Source organism: Manihot esculenta, chromosome 7 (genome assembly GCF_001659605.2).
Source record: "Manihot esculenta cultivar AM560-2 chromosome 7, M.esculenta_v8, whole genome shotgun sequence".
Classification (NCBI taxonomy): domain Eukaryota; kingdom Viridiplantae; phylum Streptophyta; class Magnoliopsida; order Malpighiales; family Euphorbiaceae; genus Manihot; species Manihot esculenta.
Window position 1 is genome coordinate 8,420,190 of NC_035167.2, and position 22,897 is coordinate 8,443,086.

Genomic DNA, 22,897 nt, shown 5'->3' on the forward strand with positions numbered 1-22,897 from the left:
TTGGGAATCTTGTATATACAACAAGGCATACAGTCAGCATTAATAGAAGTCATTAGGCTTCACAACAAATAAAATTTTTTATTTAAAGTAATTTAAAAAAAAAAATATTTAAAGGCTCACTTCTCTTCTATAAGTTAAAAATATTCATGTGGCTCCAAACAATATTCAACTATTAGTAACTTTATTGAGAGTTCTCAAATTTCACTTCTACCAAAAAAAATTGTTGAAAAATTAAGAGTAATAATTCAAATTATCCTAATATTCATATATGATTAATGAATTTAATTTTTTTTTTTAAGATACTCATCATTTCATATATTAATTTATTTATTATCATTGTAATAAAAAAATTAAAATTTATTATTAAAAAATATAAAATAAAATAATATAAATTTTTTTTATCACCACAAGATAGAAATGGAATCGTGGAAAGAAAGATTTGGACATTTTAGCACTCGATTTTTCATTAAAACTCGCTCATCCCTAAATAAGTCAAGTCAAGTTTTCATGTAAAATTATCATTAACACAAAATAATTTAGCAGATCTCGTTATATCTATAATCACGGAATCCTTAATTAGTTAGGCGATACCAACTAAATTTTCAAAAAATTCTATAATTAACTTCATATTCTTACGGTATAAAAACTAATAATCACAGGGATCAAAACACACAATTTTTAGATAATTATCCTTGAGTTAAAAACATTATATTATACTTTTTCTTCTCCTCAACTTACTGATTTTAGAGTCGGAATGACTATTATAAGCACTAATTAGTTGACATTTTTTTTATAAATTAATTAATCGTCGTTGCACAACTTCATATCCACCGCATCAATAAGTGAATTTATATATTCATTATATACAGTTTTATCAATCATGCCTAAATATTGATATAAATATTTAATTTTTATTAAGATGTCATTAGTTGGTTGTGAAATATTTTTCATTTTTTGTTATATTTAAAAAAATTAATCAATAAAAAATATTTTTATAATTAAAAAAAATATTAAACTATTTTTAAGAAAAATAATTTTTTTATTTTCAAAATAAAAAGTGATTATACTAATTTTAAGGATTTTGTGTACATAAATTTATTAATATTTTTTATTTTTTAAATTATTATTAAAAACAAAGAATAAATTGTTTCCTTAAAAGTATTTTCTATTTTATTTACAAATAAACAGAGCGTTAAGATCAAACTTATATTAGGCTTTTCAATTTATTTTATATTTTTTTAACCCTAACTTTTATATTATTGACTTTGCAAGCAGTTACCTTAAGGGAGAAGATTCCTGGAGCGTTCCCATTTGGCATTATAAAAAGAGCATCTGCGAGACGCTCGAGCTACACCATAACCAAGCAGCACTAGTAGTTGGCGAATATATTCATCTCTCTTTCAACGATATCTTTCATCTTTTTTCAATCTGATTCAGGGTTTCCTTTAAAGGAACTTCACATCTCACTAGCAGCAGATACTTGATCCAGTTCCTTTTCAAGTGTATCTTCCTAGAACGGGTGAGTTAATCACTTTTTTCCTCCATTTCTTACTGATTATCTTCTCTCTCTATTATTTTCTTGATTCTGTTAGTTTATGTGCTCGCTGGTTGAATTTTTGTTTTTTTGATGGGTTAGTGTTTGTTGAAATGTCTCTGTTGTTACACTTCGCAATTAGCCTCAACCAATTGCCTCATCCCATATGTGATAATTAATTTACATGTTTTTTGTTATTATTTTTTGTTTAATCGCTTTAAAAGTTCCCAAATTTATTTTAAATTGTAAGTATGGTCTGAGTAATCATAGAAGAAGCCTATTATTGAGTGCTCATTAACTTGGGTCTGTTTTATAAAGGATAACTCGTTTATTTTCTAAGGAAAAAAATTACTTTTCATCATATATTAAAAATTAATTTCAAAATTTTGTTCTATATAAATTTTACTTTTCGGATATAGTTAAATAAAAAATAAAATTATATGAAAAAATCATAATGAAACTTAGCGTTATAAAGTTGAATAATGACAAAATATTCATATAATTAATTTAATTAGTCTGAAATTAAGATTTAATTATTATTATTATATGTAATTCGTTAAAAGCTTACTTTTTTATTGTATGGAAAATTTTCATCTTCTTGACACTATGACCTTGTTTTATACTGAAATATAACTTTAAAAGTTATACTATACTGTTAGAAAAATAATTAGAAAGGTTATTTTTGCTGTTTTGAAATGGGATATATGTAGGTTTTCATTTGTATCATAGTGCTTTTAAATTTCAATCTTCTTACCTTTCTTTCACTCTTATATTTATTGTTTTTTAAATTATTATTTGAATTACTTTTTCCATTTCCTCTTTTTAAACTTTTGTTTTAAAAAGAAGAAACTTGAAAAAAAAAAAAAAAGAAAGGGAAACCTTCAACCATTTGTCCAATAATTAAAGGTTGATTGATGATTTAAGTGTGATTAATTTAATGATATATTAAAATTGAAACTATATGGACCCACAATCTTTGTGATTTTGAAACTTTTTGTTTGTGAAAATAAATTACGATATAAAACATATTCTTAGTTTTCTAGATTGAAATTTTAATTTGGGCTAGATTCAGTTGAGAAATGAAAATGCCAATAATCATCCTTTTTTCGGAACAGTTTGTCCACTAAGTAGAAAACATTTGGCCTTAAAACAACTTTACACCACAAGAGATGATGGAAACTTTTTTTATAGATCAAAGAAACCCGACAATACAACTCAGTTGATCATTTTGGGGTTTGTGTTGAAGCTTGATTTTCCCAACAGTTTGTGAGTCTGATTATGTTTTTCTTTTTTAAATTCTTTGATCTTTTGGCTGAAATAACTCAATGGTTGTGGTAAGTATATTAGAATAATTTGAGGTAGAATTAGTTAAGATATTATATGTTTGTATTAGTTATCAATTACACTGGCAGGTTTCTGCCTCTGAAATGTATTTGTGATTGCAGTTCTCAAGACAATTTTAGTTGACGATGTTTCTACGACTTGAGCATTTCGGATCTTTGGATGCAAGCAATAGCAATCCTTCCTGGAAGTTCCTCTTTTTGTTTTTCATATTTATTGTCCTAATGTGTTCCGGCTCTTGACAACCTTTGCAATTTGGATTTCACAGGCTCTATTATCAGATACAAATTCAAAGCAAGTTCTATATGGACCATGGTGCTTCTGCACTTAATTCTACAGTATGGACCTTCTCAAGCACTACCATGGATTTGGATGTCATGGATAAACCCTTGTCTCAAGGATATTGCTTGGAGAACAATGATAGAGCCAACTCCTTGGAGCCGGAACCCTTCACCTCTCATGTTCTATATGACCATTCAGAATATTCTTCCTTCAGTGAAGACTTGTATCATCAGATATATCGAAAAGAAATGAAACCCTTGTTTGAAAACATACCTTCAGCTTATCATGGAATTGAGGGAGCGGAGACTGCCAAATCTTTCGTACAATCTGAAAGCTTTACACTTGAAGGAAGCAATTCAGGCAGCAGATGGTTAATTGATCCATCTTATTCGGTGAAGCAGAGATTGATGTTAGCTATTAAGTACTTGAAAGAATATGTGGAAGATAGCGATGTACTTATTCAGATATGGGTGCCTACTCAGATAGGAGGTCAAAATGTGCTCACTACTATTGACCAGCCTTACTCTCTCAATCCGAGTTGTAAGAGTCTTGCAAGTTATAGAAATGTTTCAAAAACATTTCAGCTCACAGCTGAGGAGAATTTAAAAGAGTTGGCTGGATTGCCTGGTCGAGTTTTCTTGGGGAAATTGCCTGAATGGACACCTGACGTTCGTTTCTTCAGGAGTGATGAGTGCCCGAGAAAAAGTTACGCCAAGATGTATAACATTAGTGGGTGTCTTGCATTGCCTGTTTTTGAGCAAGACAATGGAGTTTGCTTGGCTGTTGTTGAAATTGTAACCACAACACAAAAGATCAGCTATAGCCTGGAACTAGAAATAGTTGGTAGAGCTCTAGAGGTTTGTTATTTTTCTCCTTTCCTTTTTCCCGTTCTATTCTTATATATGGACAAATTTTGAATTTATGGGCCTTCCTATTCTTTTCAAGACATTCTTGGAATTTATCCTGAAAATATTCCTTGCGTTCAAACATATACTTCACATTCATACTAATGCTTGATATACATAATGAATTGCAATCTCATAATGATTTGTTTCTTGGAGCAAATTTCATAATGATAATAGATTTATTTCATTTCGGGTTAATTTTTGTTTAGCAAGTGCCATGAAAATTCTCTGTGTAATCTGCACGTTGTTGAATGCATTTTTTTCATTGATGTTTTAGTTTTAAATAAATATGGAACTATCAAAGGCAACGGCAATTATGGATTCCTTAATTTATAGTAGAACTCAACTTTACCGTGAGCTATGATAAGAACTTCTTGTTATTCTAATATAACTAAAGCTACTGATTTGCAGGCTGTTGATCTAAAGAGTTCACAAGACTTCTTCCCTCTGGGTATAAAGGTAACTAGACATTATCTTAAAAACAATGGATTTAAGTGTTTGAAATTTATGGTTTGTTAATGATAAAAAGAATGACGCTTCCTTTTTAACAGGCTTGCAATGAGTCCTATCAAATTTCAATTCTTGAGATATCAGATATTTTACAATTTGTCTGCAAGACACATGGTCTGCCTTTAGCTATGACATGGGCCTTACGTGATCGGCAAGGAGAAGTTGAACACTGGCAGTTTTCCAAGAAGTATGATTATTGTTTATCCACTGTGGATTCTGCTTGCTATGTAGCTGATAGTGATCTCCTGGGATTCCATGAAGCGTGCTCTGAGCACTACCTTTTTCCAAATCAGGGGATAGTGGGCAAAGCTTTCACAACCAAAAAGCAATGGTTTGCTACTGATATAACCTCCTTTAGCAAAGCAAATTATCCTCTCTCTCACCATGCTAGGATGTTTAATTTGCGTGCAGCTCTGGCAGTTCCTCTATGTAACATATATACTGGATTGATTGAATTTGTCCTGGAGCTATTCTTTCCATGGGATTGCAAGGATATTGAAGAGCAAAAGCATTTTTGGGATATGCTGTCAATCGTCATGCAACAGGCTTGCAAGAGTTTTCATGTTATTGTGGACAAAGAGATAGATGAAGAAGTCAGTGAGCAAATGGTGGTTGCTTCAGATGGAAGGTACAATAGAGAAGGAATCCAGGAGCTTGTTGCTTCTCCCTCTAATGAATCCTCTCAAGAGGAATCATCCTCGACTCCCCATGAGATGGATTCTCAAAATAAGGACAAGTTTTCTTTCATATCATGGGAATGTCCAAAAGAAGAACTTGAAGATGAGTTCAAGGTAATAACCCATTGGGAAAATGATGAGATGGGCTTATACCAAGAACCGGTTTTCTCAGATTTCCAGAAAGCTACACAAAGTTCTATGCCTAAACCTGGTGTTGACATTGCAGAAAATTTTTCTAATGGTCGGCATTGCTCTAGTAGCAGCGAAAAAGCCAGTGATAAAAGACAGACCAAGATAGAGAAGACAATCACTTTGCAAATTCTTCGACAGTATTTTGCTGGGAGCCTTAAGGATGCAGCTAAAAGTATTGGAGGTGAGAAACTATGTTACCATTATTCAATTCATATGAACTATAAGTTCAAAATCATGATTTCGTACTAGTAAAACTTTGTGAAGGTATAACAGATTTCAGATGTTTGATTTGTGATTCAAGTAGTCTTCATATTTTAGCCTAGTCAATTACAAGTAGTTAACCAAATTATCTATGTTGCAGTTTGCCCCACTACACTAAAAAGGATATGCAGGCAGCATGGTATCAACCGATGGCCTTCTCGAAAAATCAAGAAAGTTGATCACTCTTTGAGGAAACTCCAACTAATAGTAAACTCCATCCATGGTGCAGAAGGTCTCATTCAGATTGATTCCTTCTATAAAAGCTTCCCTGAATTGAGCTCATCAAAATTTTCTGGGAATGATCCATTTTCATCATCCAGGATGAGTGAAAATTCCTGCATCTTAAAACCACAACCTAGGAGCCGCCTGTTCAGCCCCAAAGGCAAAGTTCCAAAATCTCGGTCCTCTTCATGCAGTCAGAATTCTGGTTCAACCGATGAAGAAAAGCGGCTTACCACTATTAATGGCTTGAATACTGGATGTTCTTTAGCAATAGATGACCCTGTCCTAATGCTGAAGAAAGCTTACAGCAAACCGGAGCTGCATAACCTAAATCAGGAGGAAAAGGAACCAAAGGTCCTTAAAAGCTCTCTAAGCCATAAAACATTACATGGGAATACTACTGGCCATAGTTTACAAGATGGCATGGTCTTTAGAGTGAAAGCTACTTTTGGAGAAGAAAACATAAGATTCAGTTTCTTGCCAAATTGGGATTTCAGGGACTTGCAGCAAGAGATTGCTAAGCGTTTCAAAATAGATGATTTCAGCAGAATAGATCTGAAGTATTTGGACATTGATCAGGAGCCTGTACTTTTGACCTGTGATGCTGATCTTGAGGAGTGTATAGATTTGCTTAGACTCTCTCAATGCAACACCATCAAAATATCTCTTCATCAAGCTTCCAAATCAAATCTAGGAAGTTCATTCAGAATCAAAGGCTTGTTCTAATGCCATTAAGGATTTGGTGTTTCAACTTTAAAGTTAGACAGTAGATATGCACTTGCTCAAAATCTTTTCCTTATTATCTTAGTATTAGTTTGCATTGATCTTGTTTATGTAGTAATGACTAGTTGTAAGGAAACTGGAGACTTGAGAATTCTGTAGAAATCATGGGGAACACAAAACAGCATTTCACTGTTACAATAAATTTTCGAAATACAAATGGATATCAAAAACGAAATCCATTAAATTTATATCTCTAACAGATTCTCAAACGGACAATCTGCGTAATTCATAAACGTATTGCACCTTCATTTGCAAAGAGAGTTTATATTTAATTACAAATAAAATTTCATCATTTACAAATGAATTTTTCCATATGTAAAATCAAACATTTTTTTTCAAAGTGAGATGGGCATTGTCAGAAGTTGTCAAGATGGAACTCAATTGATCAAGGATATTGAATGATTTCAACTTGACATCCATTGCATCAAAACTTGATTAATAAAGAAAAATTTAGGGTATATTTGGTTAGTCAATGGCCTTTATATTAGTGACCATTTCATAACTTTTAAAGCATTTAACTGTTCCAAGAGGAAGCATGAATGACATAATACTAATAATCAATAAAATTAAAAGTCCTTTCACAACTTTTATTCTACTTTTTTTATGTTGTTATAAAATTATTTTCTATTTTCATTTTTATATTATAATAATATATAAATTAATTATTATAATTTTATTTAATTTTATCTTTAAAATATATTTTAAAATCGGTATAATTGAAAAATTAATAAAAAATTTATTTTTTTAATATATATAAAAAATAAAGTAGATGGATGATATATTTTATTATTGAAAAAATATCTATAAAAATCTTAAATTTTATACATTTAATAATTGTACTTTTAACTTTTTTTTAATATAAAAATATCCTATATTAATATTTTTATAATTATATTTTCCGTTCATATTTCTAGTAAAACTAATACATAAAACCAATCTAACATAAAAAAACTTCATATTAATAAAGAAAAATCTTAAATAGAGTTGTCCACCCATCTATATTTCTATTACTTGCTTTGAACTAAATCTGAAGGTTTAATTTGTTTTTAGATTTAAATATTACTTTAATTAGGATGTTTCTTTATTAGGTTTTTATGTTAAAATGAATTCTTCATTAATTTTTAATGGAAATATGGATGAAGGATATAATTGTAAACATGTCTTTAGTATGGAGTATTTTTATATAAAAAAGTTAAAGATACAATAGTTAAAAAATAAAGTTTAAAATTTTTATGAAAATTATCCCATTATCATTAAAATATGTTAAGTGAATCAATTGAAATAGAAAAACTACCAATCTACTTAATAATTTTTAATTATTTACATAGCAAAATGTAAATGATAGGAGACCAACTCATCCAATCACGTAATATTGTTAATTATATATATACTTAAAAGATGACATCTAAAATAGATTACTGATTAGCATTCACACATCCTGATGGTAAATATATCGGAGTAAATCTGAGAGATTTTAAATTCTATTTTCTCAATTTTTAATTTATGTATTTATATTAAATGGTACACTCAAACTTATATATATGTTTAAGGGTATGATACACTCAATATATTTTATTTTTATTTTTAAGTTATATTTTTATATTTAATAATATTATTAATTAATATCTCTATTGTAAAGATAATTTATTATTTTTATTATTATAATTTATATATAATAATTTATTATTATTATTATTAGTATGTGATTTTTTAATTTTTTATAATTTTTTAAATATAATATATTAATTATAATAAAATAAAAACTTCAACATATATATTTTATTTATATTTTTAATAATAAAAATTATTATTACTATTAATATATAACTTTTTTATTTTCTACTACTTTTTATATAATAAATACAATTTATTATATTGATGATCAACCTTTTAGTTTTTATTACTTTTTAATATAATATATTATTAATATTATAATAAAAATTTTATTATATTTTTATTTTAATAATAAATAAAATTTAAAAATATATTTATAAAAATTAGATAACCATCATATAAAAATATGTTCAAATAATAAAATAAATTATTGTGTGTTAATTTATTGATTTGATAATTTTTTAAATCATATTTAATATAATTTAATTAGTAAGCACTATATTTTTTTTAATGTGAATAATTATATAATCGATTAAAATTATTATAAAAAAATTAACTATAATAAAACATAAAATAATTAAAAAATTAATAAAATTAATTGCATAAAATATTATCAATTTAAAATTTTGTTCAATTTAAATAATTAAAAAATAAATATACATAAATAATTAAATATAATAAAAAAAAGTGCATCAAATATTATCAATTTAAAATTTTGTTGAATTTAAATAATTAAAAAAATAAATATACATAAATAATTAAATATAATAAAAAGTAAAATAATGTTTTTAATTCTTTAAATCAAGTGTTATAAATATTAAACAACCAAATTATTAAATTTGAATTATTATAATTTATTATATTAATAATTATAATAATTTTAATCTCTTCACTTTTTATAAACATGTAACATTCATATATCAATTTATATAAAACCAACTAGCATAATATTCATTCTGATACTTCTTTGCACGGCTCTCTATTCTATTTTCAAATGGCTCATATTTTGATTTTTTTTTTTTTTATTATTCTCTTAGCATCTAGCATGGGATGAAAGGTTATACAATTCTCACAAGTCAATTCAACATTTTTAGATAGATGGAAGTTGAATGATGAGTCATTCAAATGTTGGAATTATTTCATTCAAATGATTTTCCTCCTTCACTGTAACCATCACTGCTACTGCCATCCACCACTATTAAAATTTAGTAAATTTTATTTTTCTAAAAATATGGTTCATTAAATCTAATTTACTATTAGATATTAATAATAAATGATAGTAAATACTAAAATATTTAATTTTTTTATGCAATTAAATTTGATAATGCATACTTTTGTATTCGATTAATATTTAAAATCTTTAAATTTTTTACTCTAAAATTAAAAATCATACATATTAATTGGATTTTTAATTTTCCTCTATAATTACTTTTATTTGCAAGCAATAAATTGCATATTTAATCAATATATAAAATAATATATATTCCAAACAAACTGGGCAAACAGACCCGTAGGACAGGGGCAGTGCGCAGACAGCACCCAGACAGACTATTTGACCGAGTTGTTTATCCAAACAATCCGGGCAAACAGCAGTTGCGACAGCAGACAACAGATTACGGGAAATTCAAATTTCAAATCTTCAAGCAGTTTTTTCTCTCCAAACACGTGAGGACAGCTTAGTAAATCTTCAAGATACCTCAGCACTCAATCCCACATATCTAGGAAGCCAAATCTCAAGAGAATGCACTTCCCTTCTAAGAATTCAACTCCAATTAGGAAAAGAACTCAATTCAAATCAAGAAACTAAGGGCTGCACATATTCAGCTATAAAAGGGCATCACACCAGCAACCTAAGACAATCATCATCTTCGGCAGAAACTCCTCCAGCAGCTGCGCACACCAGCCGCCGGCCCTTCTCCTTCTCCATTCTTGTTTTCTTTCTTTATTTTTATGTTTGTTTCAGCCATGAGTGGCTGAAACCCTTGTTTCTAGTTGGAGATTAGGTGAAACTTCAGTTTATTTATGGATTGTGAGATCTGAACCTAATATGTTCTTCTTTTATTTATCAATATTTATGCAATTTCATGCTTAATTCCATTGCTGCTTTGTTATTTAGATCAATAGGGCCCATTGATTATTGATTGCAAAGTAATAAATTGTTAGTTTGGGTGATTTTGAGTCCGTAATTGCTTGAATTACTCAAATATAAGTAACTCTTGGCATAAAAACCAAGGAGATTGCATAATCTAACAAGATCACCATACGTTTGGGTAGCTAGTATTAGGTCTCTCTATCTCTTAATGCAATTAACAGTTGTTAGATGCTAAAAGCACCAAGGACATTCCTTGGCAACTTGTTGATTAGTGGTTAATTAGAGGACGTTCCCTAGTTAATCTATGATTAAGGAGGGATATGGTAGTGAGAAGCGTCTTCCACCCCTATAACTAATTTATTGAGTCAAATAAAAGAACCTAAGTGTCAATGATCAATCCCAACAACTGAAGTGGATCCAATTCTTCAACTAGAGCTTTTCTTATTATTGAATTCTCTTTACTTTATTATTTGCTTTACTTTGCTATTTTTAATTCTAGTTTAGTTCATCAATCTCAAAACCCCCCTTTTATTTTATTTTCAGTTTAATTACTTGGTATTGATAAGAAAAATAGGTAAGTATCAATTCCCTGTGGATTCGATCATTTTACCACTATCTACAGTTGTAAAATTGTGGATAACCAAAAAGGTTATTTTTGACCGGTTTCGACAACCGCATAGTCAATAAACAAAATCCTGCAGCCACAGAGGTGATTTTGTGGCTCTAATGGATCTTCTTAAGGATGATGAAACATGGGGTTGTGGGTTATTAGCAGATGGGTTAGTAAGTAACTAAGAAGTAAGGGAATCAGACTCAGGGATTAGAATAGGCACCACAACATCAAACTCAATTTGCGTATTGATATAAGGAAAAAATGCTCATGAAAACATTACATCTCTACTAACAAAAATAGTGTGATTTGTCAAGTCATAGAACTTATAAGCTTCATGATTGCTGGCATACCCAGTGAAGGCAGCCTTAATGGATTTGGAATCAAACTTGCCCCTATAACGATTAACCTTAGTAGTGAAACAAAGACAACTAAACTTCCTAAGATGAAAGTAATTAGGATATCTCCCATACAGCCTCTCATAAGGGCTTTGCCATTCGAATTGGGCCATGGGAAGTCTATTTATGAGGTAGGTGGTAGTGAAAATACACTCTCTCCAAAAATTCTTAGGAACATTAAACTATATTCTAAACGCTCTAGCCATATCTAGAATATGCTTACGTTTTCTTTCAACCACCCCATTTTTTTGGGGTGTGTGTGGACAGGATCTTTGATGGATTATACCTTTCATATTAAACAATTTATAGCATTCATGTCTGAGGAATTCTTTGCAATTGTATATTCTAATCAATTTGACATCAGTCCCAAATGATTCTTGACTATGTTCAAGAAGGAGGATATAGCATGCATGGTCTGGCTTTTAAGATGCATGATTGAACGTAATTTCAACACATTTTTCATACCGTTCTTAGTATTGATTTGAGTATTTTTTTAATTAATTTTGTATTTTTTGGTTATATTTTGCAGAAAAGCAAAAGAGAAGTAGATTTGATAAAAAATTATTAAAAAGCACTGAAATTGACTTGATCAGCGATTTGGGAAAACCCATCGAATGATCCTACTTCACATAAGTCAAAAATTGCCCAGACCCGCGAGTTAAGTTAACCATATTCTAGATGATGAATTTGACCAGCGATTTGCTCAAACCACTAGGCAAATCAATAGTTTGCACAGAACCTAACAGTGAGCGGGAAAAATTCAAATTTGAAAATAAGAAAACCAAGTCTCCTCATTAAAAGTCATGGTACCCACTCAATTTTCCATCCTTCAGTGCGCATGATATCCTCCTCAAATCAAGGAATTTTCTCCTTAGAAAAAACATATTAAAAGAAGGATTCCTAATTGAAAGCAAAGAAGAATTCCTATTCCCAAAAGGACTTTACAGGGGTTGAGCACCTATTTAAGCCCATATTTGTGAACAGCTACACCATCCATCTTCTATCCATTCTTCATCTAAAATTCTCTTTTCTCTTTTGTATTTTCTTTTAAAATAATGAGTGGCTAAACTCTTTATTTTCTAGTTGGACTTAGGGAAAAATTTCAGTTTATATATGAATTGTGAGATCTAAACACAATTGTTCATATTTTATTCTTTCAATATTTATGCAACTTCAGTTCTTAATATTATTGTTGCTTTATTATTTGATCAATAGGCTCATTGTTCATAATTTCAAAGTAACATATTGTTAGTTTGAATGTTTGAAGTCCATAATTGCTTAGGTTATTCAACAAGTAACAATTATTGTAACCCACTAAGAAATTATGATCTGACTTGAACTCACCACGCAGTTTGATTTTTTTGTTAGAATTGAGTCTCTTTAATTCTTAAGGCAGTTGATAAATAAAATTTCAAAGACGTTCTTTGAACGATTTGTTGGTTAGGGTTAATTAGTGAACGTTTCTTAATTAATTTAAATCTAAGGAGAGATTAGTTATGTGGAGCATCTTCCATAACTGTAAATAATGTATTGGAATAAATAAAGGTATTTTTATTTTTATGATTAATTCCCAAACTGAAATGGATTCTATACTTCAACTACAACTTGTTTATATTTATTTTATTCTCTTTTGATTATCACTTTCTTTAATTATTTTAATCTTTATTTTAACTCATCATTAAAACTCTCCATTTTATTTTCATTGTTTACTTTTCTAGTCATTGTTTGAAAATTTTTAGTGTCAATTCCTCGTGGATTCGATCCTATTCACTCTATATACAATTCATATTTGTTGATTTTTAATAGGTTTTTTTGGTGGCCTTGACACCCGTCAATACATTAGGAAAGTCCAGGTTGCTCTAGTATAGTAATCAACTATAGTGAGAAAGTATCTAGCTCCTGTGATACTTTCTATCTTATAAGGTCTCCATATGTCCATATAGACCAGGTTAAAGGGCTGTGTAGTCATGGTGTGACTACTGGGAAGGGCTAATTTGGCCTGTTTAGCTTGAGGACAAATTTGGCAATGAAAGGGTGTGCCTTCAGTGCATTTGACCCCTTTAATGTGTTTTATCTTGCTTATAGATGCATGTCCTATTCTGTCATGTAAATCATTAATGCTAATCGCACTTGTGTAAGAGTTAGCATTAAAACTAGAGATTTCTTTATTTATATATGCCATAGAAAGCATGGTATTTATAGGAGATTGTATGGCAGGCATTTCACTAATAGTTGGAAGTAAATATCTATCAATTACATCAGGTAAGAAACTCATCTGATTTAACTTGTATAAACCAGCTTTCTCTCTTCCTACTGCAATAACTCTCTTAGTCAGAGGGTCTTGAAGAATGCAACATATGGGTAGAAAGTGAAGACAAAGCTTAGAAGCCTTGATCAATTTGCTAACAGAAAGGAGATTATAGTTGAAACTTGGAATGTATGGAACATTATCAAGTTGTATGTATTTAGAAAGCATAGCTGAACCAACATAAGAAACTTTCATAGTAGTACCATTAGGTAAGTGAATAGATATATGTGTGCTAAGCAATTCTAAAGATGTAAACAATAAGTTGTCTGAGGACATGTAATTAGTGGCACCACTGTCCAAAATCCAACCTATATTTTGGTTGTAATGAGCATAAAATATATTTTTGGAAGTAGATTTACCTGCAAAGGCCATTGGAATGTTGTCTGAAGCATAGGCATTGCAGTACTTTGATGGTTTTATGGTTGCTGTTGATGGGAGCGGGTATTAAGCGGAAACAACCCAGATCCGAAACACATATCAAGGGAAACTAAAAACATAAATATTAACTGACCTCTTGAAGCGCAGAATCGCTCACCGGTCTTTGTTCCTAAGATCTTGGAGTCACCCACGATCTTCTGCAGTAACCCTAGCTATCTCTCTAGAAAGTTTTTCTGAGTGGGCAGAAAAGAATAACGCAAGCGTCTTTTCAACTTAGGGTTTTTCTTATTTATATTCTTCAAAACGTATTTTCCATAGGAAAATAACATTTAATATAAATAAATAAATAATAAATTATTTTATTAAAATAATTATCAATTACTTAAATAAAATAATCCATTTATTATTTAAATAAAAACCCTATTATTCCAAACAACTAGGGTACTACAGGGACCGCAGGAATAAAATAAATTAGGCCACTAATTACAATAAGAACCTATGTAGGACCAACATATTCTTATTATAATTAATCAAGAATTATACCACTAAAAATTCATGATTGAACTCCTTATTTATTTTACAATTCCACAACATAATAATATTATGTTCTCCATGTTAAGATTACTGATGCTGTTATTTAAATAACTCACTGACAATTTATTTAAATAACAATACAACTTTAAGATTGTCGCTCAACTTATTTCATGTGTCGGATTCAAAATCCACCTGCAGGGTTTACACAATGAAACCTTATAAGCATACTTAAAGTGCATCATCAATCTCTAAATCGAGACATGGATTCCATCATTAATTAATATTTCACAAACACAAATTATCTTTGCCCAATCCACCGAGAATATTATTCCAATAATGAAACTCACCCTTTAATGAATCAAAGCACAAGATAACAAATGCTTGCTCATATTAAATTAAATCAAGATTAAGAACATAAACTATATTTCTAATGTCCTAGAGAATATGTTTAATAGCCAGTATAAACATCCATTCTCTATTTGGTCCAATTAGATACATACAAAATGTACTAATCACAATTATTGATCATATGCTGAAAACCAATTTATTTAATGCAAAAATCTAATTAAATACATAGATATAATTGTCAATAGAAAAACATAAAAACTATACTATTACATTTGCATGGTTAATAGTATATCTCTATCAATCTCCCACTTAGACTCATAACCATGCATCAATTATTCTAACTCCCATTCCTTCTACATGACTGTCAAAAGTCTTTGCTGGTAAGCTCTTTGTAAAAGGATCAGCCAAGTTATTTTCCGATGCGATCTTTGTCACTACCACATCACCCCTTTGAACTATGTCACGTATCAAATGATACTTTCGCTCAATGTGTTTTGCCCTTTTATGGCTCCGTGGTTCTTTCGAGTTTGCAACTGCCCCGCTATTATCACAATAAAGTGTAATAGGCGATTGCACTGAAGAAACCACACCTAGATCCATAAGGAAGTTTCTAAGCCATACAGCCTCCTTAGCAGCCTCAGAGGCTGCTACATACTCAGCTTCCATGGTGGAATCAGCAACACAAGTTTGCTTAATACTCCTCCAAATTATGGCTCCACCTCCTAAGACAAAAACATTTCCTGAGGTAGACTTTCGAGAGTCCCTATCAGACTGAAAATCTGAATCTGTATATCCAATGGGTATAAGATCCTCTGACTGAAAGACTAACATATAATCCCTAGTTCTTTTTAAGTACTTGATTATATGTTTGACTGCAGTCCAATGTTCTCGCCCAGGATTAGACTGAAATCTGCTAACCATGCCAACTGCAAAACAGATATCAGGTCTAGTACACAGCATTGCATACATGAGGCTTCCAACTGCTGAAGCATAAGGAACTGCCTTCATGTTCTCTATCTCATCAGGTGTCTTAGGACACTGATCCTTAGATAGAGTGATTCCATGTCTGAAGGGAAGAAATCCCTTCTTGGAATCTTGCATGCTGAAACGAGCAAGAATAGTATCAATATAAAGTGCTTGAGATAAACCAATCATTCTTTTCTTGCGATCTCGCATGAGCTTGATCCCAAGAATATGAGCAGCTTCTCCCAAATCCTTCATATCAAAACGCTGGGATAACCAATCTTTGACAGAAGTCAACATACCAACACAATTCCCTATAAGCAGAATATCATCCACATATAGTACCAGAAAAACAACTTTATTACCATTCCATTTCTTATACACACAAGACTCATCATGACACTGATCGAAACCAAAAGTTTTGATCGACTGGTCAAAACAAGTGTTCCATGACCTAGATGCTTGTTTAAGCCCATATATGGACTTATTCAATTTGCATAGCAAATTTTCTTGTCCACTTGTTATGAAACCCTCTGGTTGCTTCATATAGATGCATTCATCAAGACTCCCATTTAGGAAAGCTGTCTTGACATCCATTTGCCAAATCTCATAATCAAAATGAGCAGCAATGGATAGAAGAGTTCTAATAGACTTTAGCATGACAACTGGCGAAAAAGTTTCCTCATAATCGATCCCTTCTTTTTGAGTAAACCCTTTTGCAACAAGCCTTGCCTTATAAGTTTGCACTTTACCGTCTATACCCCTCTTTTTCTTATAGATCCACTTGCATCCAATGGGTTTAACCCCTTTGGGTGGTTCTACAAGTTCCCAGACTTGATTAGAGTACATAGACTCCATCTCAGATTTCATAGCTACAAGCCACTTATCAGCATCTTTATCTTGTAGTGCTTCATCGTAACATGCTGGTTCGATATTCACTTCTTCAGGGATTCTGTCAAATGCTTCTCCCAAAAGTGTATATCGAATCGGCGGTCGTCTAATTCTCCCACTACGACGAAGTACTACATTTTGTGCAATCTCACCTTGATCTTGCTGTGGCTGTAAGGCCAGCAAGTCAATGACTGGTGGTACTACATCCTGGTCATGTTCTAGAGTGTCAACATGTCCTTCATCACCCACAGGCAATGAAATGTCAATAGCTCCAACATGTTCTTGCTCATGTAAAGTTGGATCAACATCTGCAATTTCAGTTCCAACATAACTCCCACTACTTTCGGGCTGTAGTGAAATGTTGGGTGTTGAATGTTCATGCAGAGGTCGATCTACTGGTCCACTAACATGTCTCCCACTACGTTGAGGTAATGGAATGTCAGCTCCGACCATGGATGGATCAGGTTGGTTTTTAAATGGAAAAGTTCTAGTTGGTATATTCTCTCCTCTCAATTCATACAAGGCTAACTGACTTTTGGGAATATGGTTTCTAATATAGTCTTCCTCAAGATAATGTGCATTAGTGCTAACAATGACCTTTTTATCTTGAGAACTATAAAATAGACCACCTTTCGTTCCTCTAGGATATCCAATAAAGAAGCATAAGTCTGTTTTTGAATCCAATTTATCTGCTTTCCCTTTCAGCACATGGGCTGGGCAACCCCACATCCGAACATGTCTTAGACTAGGCTTTCGCCCAGTCCACAGTTCTGTAGGAGTTTTAGGTACTGACTTAGATGGAACCAAATTCAAAATATATGCTGCTGTTTCTATTGCATATCCCCAAAACGAAATAGGCAAATCTGAATAACTCATCATTGATCTAACCATTTCCATAAGTGTCCTATTTCTCCTTTCTGCTACACCATTCTGTTGTGGCATACCAGGTGCAGACAACTGTGAGGTAATTCCTTGTTCTGTTAAATAAGCAATGAATTCCCTAGAGAGGTATTCGCCACCACGGTCAGACCGCAATGACTTGATATATTTTCCATGTTGTTTCTCCGTTACTGCCTTGAATTCTTTGAATTTCTCAAAGCATTCAGACTTACGGCGCAACAGGTAAATATACCCATATCTTGAGTAATCATCTGTGAAAGTCACAAAATACTCAAAACCACCCCTAGCTTGGACACTCATTGGACCACACAAATCAGAATGAATCAATTCAAGCACATCACTAGTTCTATTACCCTTTATAGGAAAAGGCCTCTTAGTCATTTTACCTTCTAAACAAGATTCACAGGTTGGTAGTGCCTCTACTTTCAATGAACTCAATGGTCCATCCTTGACCAACCTAGAAATCCTATCTAAATTAATATGACCAAGCCTTAAATGCCACAAAAAGGTATGACTAAAATCAATAGGACGTTTTCTTTTCAATGAAACAATGACATCAAAGTTATTAGTTTCAGAATTAGGAATTTGCAGTTCAGGTGAAACTTTGAGAATAAAAAGATCATCAATCATTGAGCCAGAACATATCATTTGTTTTCGAAATTTAATAACGACTGAATCATCATAAAATTCATTGAAACAAACCGAATATCCATTCTTGCTCAAACTAGAAACAGAAATCAAATTCCTTCTAATAGAAGGTACATATAAAACATCCTTCAAAACCAATGTTCTTTTATTCTCAAAATTCAAAGAAACATTTCCTATAGCTAGAACTGCAACTTCTGTGCCATCTCCCAGAAAAATGCTTACATCTCCTTCACTTAGCTGACGAGTTACCTGAAACCCCTGCAATGAATTGCAGACATGATTAGTGGCTCCAGAATCTACACACCATTGGAGTGTAGTCAACACCGCTAAACAAGTTTCAACTATCAGCATATAGAAAAAAGATATACCTTGCTTCTTCTTGGCTAACCAAGTTGGACATTGTGCCTTCCAGTGACCAGGTTGCTTGCAGTGAAAACACTTGCCCTTAGGCTTTTTCACAGCACCATCTGCATTGGGCTTAGCCTTGTGAACATTTTTCTTCTTCTTACCCTTTTTCTGGGCAGAAGAAGAACCTCGCTCAACATTAAGCACAACAGGTTGAGCTCCTTGCTTAATGATAGTCTCAGCAGCTACCAGCTCATTCAGCAATTTAGACAGAGTAAAATCCATCTTATTCATGTTATAGTTCAGACGAAACTGCTGAAAACTGGCGGGCAGTGTGTTCAAGACCATTTCTATCTGTGTAGTCTGGTCAACCACAGCACCTAGAACCTCCATGTCATTCAGAAGACTCATCATCTTCAAGACATGAGTTCTAACAGGGGTTCCCTCTTCCATTTTGGAAGTAAGAATCTCCCTCAGTGCATTTTGCTTGGCCGCACTAGTTTGGTCTCCAAACATCTCCTTGAGATTTGCTAGCATATCATAAGCTGTGTCCATCTTCTGATGCTGATGCTGCAAAACATTTGACATAGAAGCCAAAATGTAACATCGCGCCATCTCATCAGCTTTAACCCATTTCTGGTAAGCCTTGGTGTCCTCCTCAGAGGCACCCTCACCGGGTTTTTCAGGACACTCTTCATTTAGCACAAACTTGTACTCCTCAGCAGTAAGTAAAATGTCCAAATTTCTTTTCCAGTCAACATAGTTTGAACCCTCAAGTTTGTTTTGGGTAAGGATGTTGGCAAGGGGACTGAATGATGCCATTTCTATTGTAAGATTATGCATTAAACAACAAAAAAAAACAGCATATCAATAATAAAAAAAAATGAATTTAAACCAAAAATTGCACATTGACAACAATGATATCAAAATTCACATATGCATATCTAAACATTCATGAATAGTAACCTCGATGGGAGAATTCAACCAAACACATGTTATGCATATTATAATAAGATAAGACCAGCACATACTACTCGATGGGAGATAACATGCTTCTTAAATAAAAATTAATATGTGGGAAAAAATTATATCTAATTCATGTCCCCAATTAATTTATTCAGATGGAGAATTAAATTAATATAGACAAATTAGACTAGCTCAGTAATTATATTAAAACATGACATCTTCCGATGGGGAAGAAATGCAAATAATCACAACTAAAAAGTAATAATTAACACCCACAAATTAATTTTAATATAATTAAAACTTTAATTAAAAAAAATTTAATTAAAATTCATTATAAAGTAAATTTTGCAAAAATAATAAAAATAATGGGACCATTTTGCAAATAAAATTACACATTTTGGACTTCAAAGTGAATAAAAATATATATGGGTCTTTTAAAAAAAAATATAAAAAAAAAGAGCACCAAAACAGAAATTCGGCAGGCAGCAGCTTCTTCTTCACGAAGAAACCCTAGCCGCCGCCGCCACTTCCCTTCAAACTCCATGGCCGCCGTCTGAAGAGCTTCAACCGCGCCGGACCAGGACTCAAGCGGCTTTGCGACCACCGCCCATCCACTCCAGCACCTAGAAGCTCGCCAGCGATCCAAGCCAGAAAACCGATTGGTATTCTTTGCTGCCGTTTTCAAGTTCCAGACGTCAAACCAGTCTACCGGCGACGAGCTAGCGAAGGTTTGAGGCCTTACGCACCGCCTGCCGACGACGAGACTCCGGTTTCACGCCAACTCACCTTCTGTTCTCTACTGTTCATTCTGTTTCCCTTTTTTTTTTATTTAATATTTAATCACAACAATTCGTTTTTCCAGATTTTTAATCAAAAACGATTTAAATTAAAACCAGTATATAAAACAACAACAATCATGTTTCAATCGCCAGAAAACATCAAACGAACAACATGATATTAATGGCAAAATGAATTTAGCCACCCTGTATGGTTTCGAAAGGCTCTGATACCAATTGATGGGAGCGGGTATTAAGCGGAAACAACCCAGATCCGAAACACATATCAAGGGAAACTAAAAACATAAATATTAACTGACCTCTTGAAGCGCAGAATCGCTCACCGGTCTTTGTTCCTAAGATCTTGGAGTCACCCACGATCTTCTGCAGTAACCCTAGCTATCTCTCTAGAAAGTTTTTCTGAGTGGGCAGAAAAGAATAACGCAAGCGTCTTTTCAACTTAGGGTTTTTCTTATTTATATTCTTCAAAACGTATTTTCCATAGGAAAATAACATTTAATATAAATAAATAAATAATAAATTATTTTATTAAAATAATTATCAATTACTTAAATAAAATAATCCATTTATTATTTAAATAAAAACCCTATTATTCCAAACAACTAGGGTACTACAGGGACCGCAGAAATAAAATAAATTAGGCCACTAATTACAATAAGAACCTATGTAGGACCAACATATTCTTATTATAATTAATCAAGAATTATACCACTAAAAATTCATGATTGAACTCCTTATTTATTTTACAATTCCACAACATAATAATATTATGTTCTCCATGTTAAGATTACTGATGCTGTTATTTAAATAACTCACTGACAATTTATTTAAATAACAATACAACTTTAAGATTGTCGCTCAACTTATTTCATGTGTCGGATTCAAAATCCACCTGCAGGGTTTACACAATGAAACCTTATAAGCATACTTAAAGTGCATCATCAATCTCTAAATCGAGACATGGATTCCATCATTAATTAATATTTCACAAACACAAATTATCTTTGCCCAATCCACCGAGAATATTATTCCAATAATGAAACTCACCCTTTAATGAATCAAAGCACAAGATAACAAATGCTTGCTCATATTAAATTAAATCAAGATTAAGAACATAAACTATATTTCTAATGTCCTAGAGAATATGTTTAATAGCCAGTATAAACATCCATTCTCTATTTGGTCCAATTAGATACATACAAAATGTACTAATCACAATTATTGATCATATGCTGAAAACCAATTTATTTAATGCAAAAATCTAATTAAATACATAGATATAATTGTCAATAGAAAAACATAAAAACTATACTATTACATTTGCATGGTTAATAGTATATCTCTATCAGCTGTGAGGGCAGTCTTTCCTTTCATCAGCTTAGTCATTTCTTATTGAAGGGAGCTCAACATTGCATTGAGTTCATCTATTTTGACAGCGGTGTCATGACTATCAAGAGGAGTATCCTTTTGATCATAGTTCCCTCCAAAAACTACTACCATCTTGTGTCCATATCCTATGTTCCTATTTGGTTTGAAGAATTGTCCCTAAGTCTTGTTGAGTAGAATAAGTGACTCAATATTCCCATTTTTGTTCCCTAATATCTCTTTCTGGTTCTCAAACTTGAGTACCATGGAATAAGCTTTGTTTATGGAGGGTAGAGGGTCTATTCCTATAATTTGGTTCCACATAGGTCCGTAGCCATCAGTTGAACCCATGAGAAATTGCATGAGTTTGTTCCTATTATTTATATCAGCAATGGCTTTTGATGCTTCACAGGTACATAGAGGGAGGGTCTCCATTGAGCCCAACTCATTCCAAAGTCTTTTTAACTTTGTAAAATAGATAGAAATAGAAGTGTTGTCCTCAGAGATGATGGAGATCTTCCTACATAATTCATAGATCATTGTTTCATTACATTCATCGAATCTTTCAGTGATTTTAAGCTAAAAATCTCTAGCTGAGGCTGTGTAAATGAATTAGTCAACTAGTTCTTTGGTTATAGAGTTTAGTATCCAAGATGTGACCATTAAGTCACATCTCTTCTACTGCTCATATGTCTTCGATCCCCTATTGGGCATAGAAGTGGTGCCTTCTATGAAATCCAACTTTTGTTTGGCTCCTAGGGCTATCCTTATGGCTCTATACCAAGGTCGAAAGTTTGTTTCTACTAAAGGAGCAAAGACCAAGATCATACCTAGATGATCTGACAATTGCAATGTGAGAGGATCTCTATCATTTTGAATCGTGATCTGATCTTTGCTCACCGACTCGATGACTGTCCCTTCTTTGCTGTCGTTGCCTCGCTCCACTATTAATCGTGAGGTTTAGAGGACGTGCAAGAGAGATTTCGAGGAGAGGAGATCAAAGAGGCAAGGAAGAAATCAAAGAAGCAAGGAA

The 22,897-nt window shown here is 32.1% G+C and overlaps 1 protein-coding gene across 3 annotated transcripts; it reads left to right on the forward strand.

Annotated features, from left to right (window-relative positions):
• Positions 1-1,343: 1,343 nt before the first annotated feature.
• Positions 1,344-6,904, forward strand: LOC110619857 (protein NLP3). 3 transcript variants are annotated; one of them, XM_021763427.2, is made up of 5 exons: positions 1,344-1,519; positions 2,980-4,014; positions 4,474-4,521; positions 4,614-5,622; positions 5,803-6,904. In XM_021763427.2, the coding sequence occupies exons 2-5, from the start codon at positions 3,181-3,183 to the stop codon at positions 6,648-6,650; spliced, it is 2,739 nt and encodes a 912-aa protein (XP_021619119.1). In that variant the 5' UTR covers positions 1,344-1,519; positions 2,980-3,180; the 3' UTR covers positions 6,651-6,904. The 3 variants fall into 3 exon arrangements, with proteins under 3 accessions (XP_021619119.1, XP_021619120.1, XP_043814434.1); XM_021763428.2 differs by having other exon boundaries at positions 3,144-4,014; XM_043958499.1 differs by lacking the exon at positions 1,344-1,519 and adding an exon at positions 2,388-2,800.
• The last annotated feature ends 15,993 nt before the right edge of the window (positions 6,905-22,897 follow it).

Excerpts from the sequence above, each read along its gene's own strand:
- LOC110619857 (XM_021763427.2), top strand. The coding sequence starts at position 3,181 with ATGGACCATGGTGCTTCTGCACTTAATTCTACAGTATGGACCTTCTCA. Across the intron at positions 4,015-4,473 it reads TAGTTGGTAGAGCTCTAGAG|GCTGTTGATCTAAAGAGTTC; the intron begins GTTTGTTATTTT and ends ACTGATTTGCAG. Across the intron at positions 5,623-5,802 it reads TGCAGCTAAAAGTATTGGAG|TTTGCCCCACTACACTAAAA; the intron begins GTGAGAAACTAT and ends TCTATGTTGCAG.